This window comes from Montipora foliosa, chromosome 11 (assembly GCF_036669935.1).
Source record: "Montipora foliosa isolate CH-2021 chromosome 11, ASM3666993v2, whole genome shotgun sequence".
Taxonomy (NCBI): Eukaryota; Metazoa; Cnidaria; class Anthozoa; order Scleractinia; family Acroporidae; genus Montipora; species Montipora foliosa.
In genome coordinates, this window is record NC_090879.1 from 21,459,721 (window position 1) to 21,462,220 (window position 2,500).

At 35.4% G+C, this 2,500-nt stretch overlaps 1 protein-coding gene across 1 annotated transcript in view; it reads right to left on the reverse strand.

Annotated features, from left to right (window-relative positions):
- Positions 1-2,500, reverse strand: part of LOC137976551 (eukaryotic translation initiation factor 3 subunit C-like) — a 32,864-nt gene that overhangs the window by 6,584 nt on the left and 23,780 nt on the right. The window contains exons 19-21 of the mRNA XM_068823933.1: positions 1,708-1,833; positions 1,543-1,608; positions 481-568 (exon numbers count right to left, since the gene is read on the reverse strand). Of these exons, the coding sequence (XP_068680034.1) occupies positions 481-568; positions 1,543-1,608; positions 1,708-1,833 (280 nt within the window). The remainder of the gene's footprint in view (positions 1-480; positions 569-1,542; positions 1,609-1,707; positions 1,834-2,500) is intronic.

Consider the following 2,500-nt stretch of genomic DNA (forward strand, 5'->3'; position numbering starts at 1 on the left):
TGAATGAAAAAGTTGGAGTGTGAATGGAAATGTAATACGAAAAGGCTATAGACTGATAGCCGAAAGCTTGCGTTTTAATCTTTTAACCAGAGAACGTTTTTTACCACTTTTCAAATATGTCCTGGTTACAGTGCTATTTTTACTCATATTTAAGTTTTCGATGAAAATTAAAATGAACTTTTAAAAACAGACAAGCACTCAATCAAAAAGTGACTATGGAGTATTTGCTTTCTTGGGGATGTTTCAAACCATCACTGTTACACCGCTTCTTCACAGTGGGCGACAATTTGAAAAGCCACAAACACAAAGTACATTACGCCATTATGCCTTGATGATTTAATCCATAAATCCATGAGAGTGACTTAAAAGATTTTAGTCTGTCTAACGCCAGACAATTTTACTCATCAATGGGGGGGTGTCCTACAGTGTTTGAGGTGTGAATGGGTTAACAACTCACAGATAAAACACACAGTAACAAACCAGCCATCCATGGTATCTCCATCAACATTGCTGAAGTCAAATAAACACATTCCAGTAGCTCCAGGTTAATGTGCATGTGAAATGGTACCTAGGATTTACAGGTAAGAAAAACCTTTTGAATTAAGATTTGGCTTGTAGTAATAACTCTGCAATATTTGCCCCACTGTTTTGTTGAAAAATCATTTTCTCTCAACAAAAAGCGTGATAGACCAAATTGGCTAACTCAATGTTGTACCCAATTCAAATATCCCAGGGTTAAGGTTCTTTGTATATTGTATTTGCATTATAATGTACCATTCACATTTTAAATGATGTGGAAATACCTAGAACAAAACGGTTTATTCCCAAAAGGGTTTGAATCGGGTACAACATTGAGTTAGCCGATTAGGTCTATTATCATGATAATAATATACATGAATTTATATAGCGCTCATTTCCAGAGCTCAATGGCACTTTAAAATAATATTTGTAATTAAAAATTTCAACCACTTCTAATTAAAATTACAATATTGTCATACAAATTAAACCCTAATTAATGCTTTTCAAAAGCAAAAAGTCTCAAAAAATCTCTAACTGTATTTGTACTGAAACCTTTCCTGGAAATGTCTGACATCTTTATCTCTATAAAAAGTCCACACAGAAACCTTGAGTTACAGTCTTCACAAAAACATGAGAAAAGTATTTTTTCAAAACAAATACTGGTAACTGACTACCAGAATCGTAACTTCTGTTACAGTACAGTGGTGATCTTCTAAGGAATAATCTTCCCAACTAATAATAATTATTATGCACAACAGGTGACTCCTTTGCTCTTTGGAAATGCCACATACAGTACAATCTAGCTGTGTTTTGCTATCAAAGCAAAACTTAACACAACTAACGGTAACCATTTTGCAGATGTCATTACAAACTCACAACCTCCAAAAGTTAAACCAAAGTACAATGCTGACCATTTGAACTACTAGTCATCAACCACTAGTGCACAGGTCTTAACATTGCAATACCATTTTCAAAGTACATCTATGCTAAATTGCAGAACTTGTAATGAAAAATAATGCTAACCTGTCTTCTCTTTTCAATTTTCTCTTGTTCTTGGGTTCTCTCGTACTGTCTTTGTTGCATTAATCCCTGCACAAGTAAAATAAATTTAAAACAACAGATCACCTGAAATGATCTTATAACTTGAAACAGCCTTGAAACTGAAGTCGTTATGTTTTGGGCACATACTTGGGCCAGAAGTTCCTTGGCTCTTCCACTGGATTGTACATCATGCAGTGCGTGGTGTGCATCTTTGATCATACCATGCCTGAAAGCACACAGTCCAAGCTGAACCATGGTTCTGTTGTACAGTATCTGCAAGTCACAAGCAACAGGAGTTAAAAGTTAATCATAACAACAAACTCATCTCTTTATAGCCGTTATGAAGCATTTTGGAAGCAGCATACTAGTCTACATCTACTTTCATTTTCTTTTTGTTTCTCTGCTTTCCTTAAGGAAATTTAGAGTGATCAAATTATTATTAGAATGAGTAAGTAACCCTACCACATGTGAAAGTATGAGAATGCTCTTGCTAAGAACATCTACATGTATCAAAACATGAACTTTGTGCAGTCTTACTGGACAACTTTCCTCTTACCACCTCCCAGGATTATTTAAAAGCGTTGACATGTCTTCAACAGATTATGCTGTATGTTTCTCTACTAAGGCCATAGACACAACAAAACGTCTATTGCCAACTCTCATAAAACACCCAGCAGTTTCGATACAAAACTACTCCCGTGTAATGTCAACTGCAGTTTAATCTACCACCTGTGTAACACCAAGCTCAGAATCCAGAGACTAAGCTGGTGGGAAACAAGTGGCCTTCCCAAATTTCATTTTTATTTAAAATCAATTTTAGCTACTGATTAATGTGAATTCCAAAAGTGTGAAAACTTACAATCATTATTGCAAATTTATGACTGCATTGTTTCAGATTGCACAATATCCAAACCAGGTTGTAAGGGCTGGTGTGCCCATT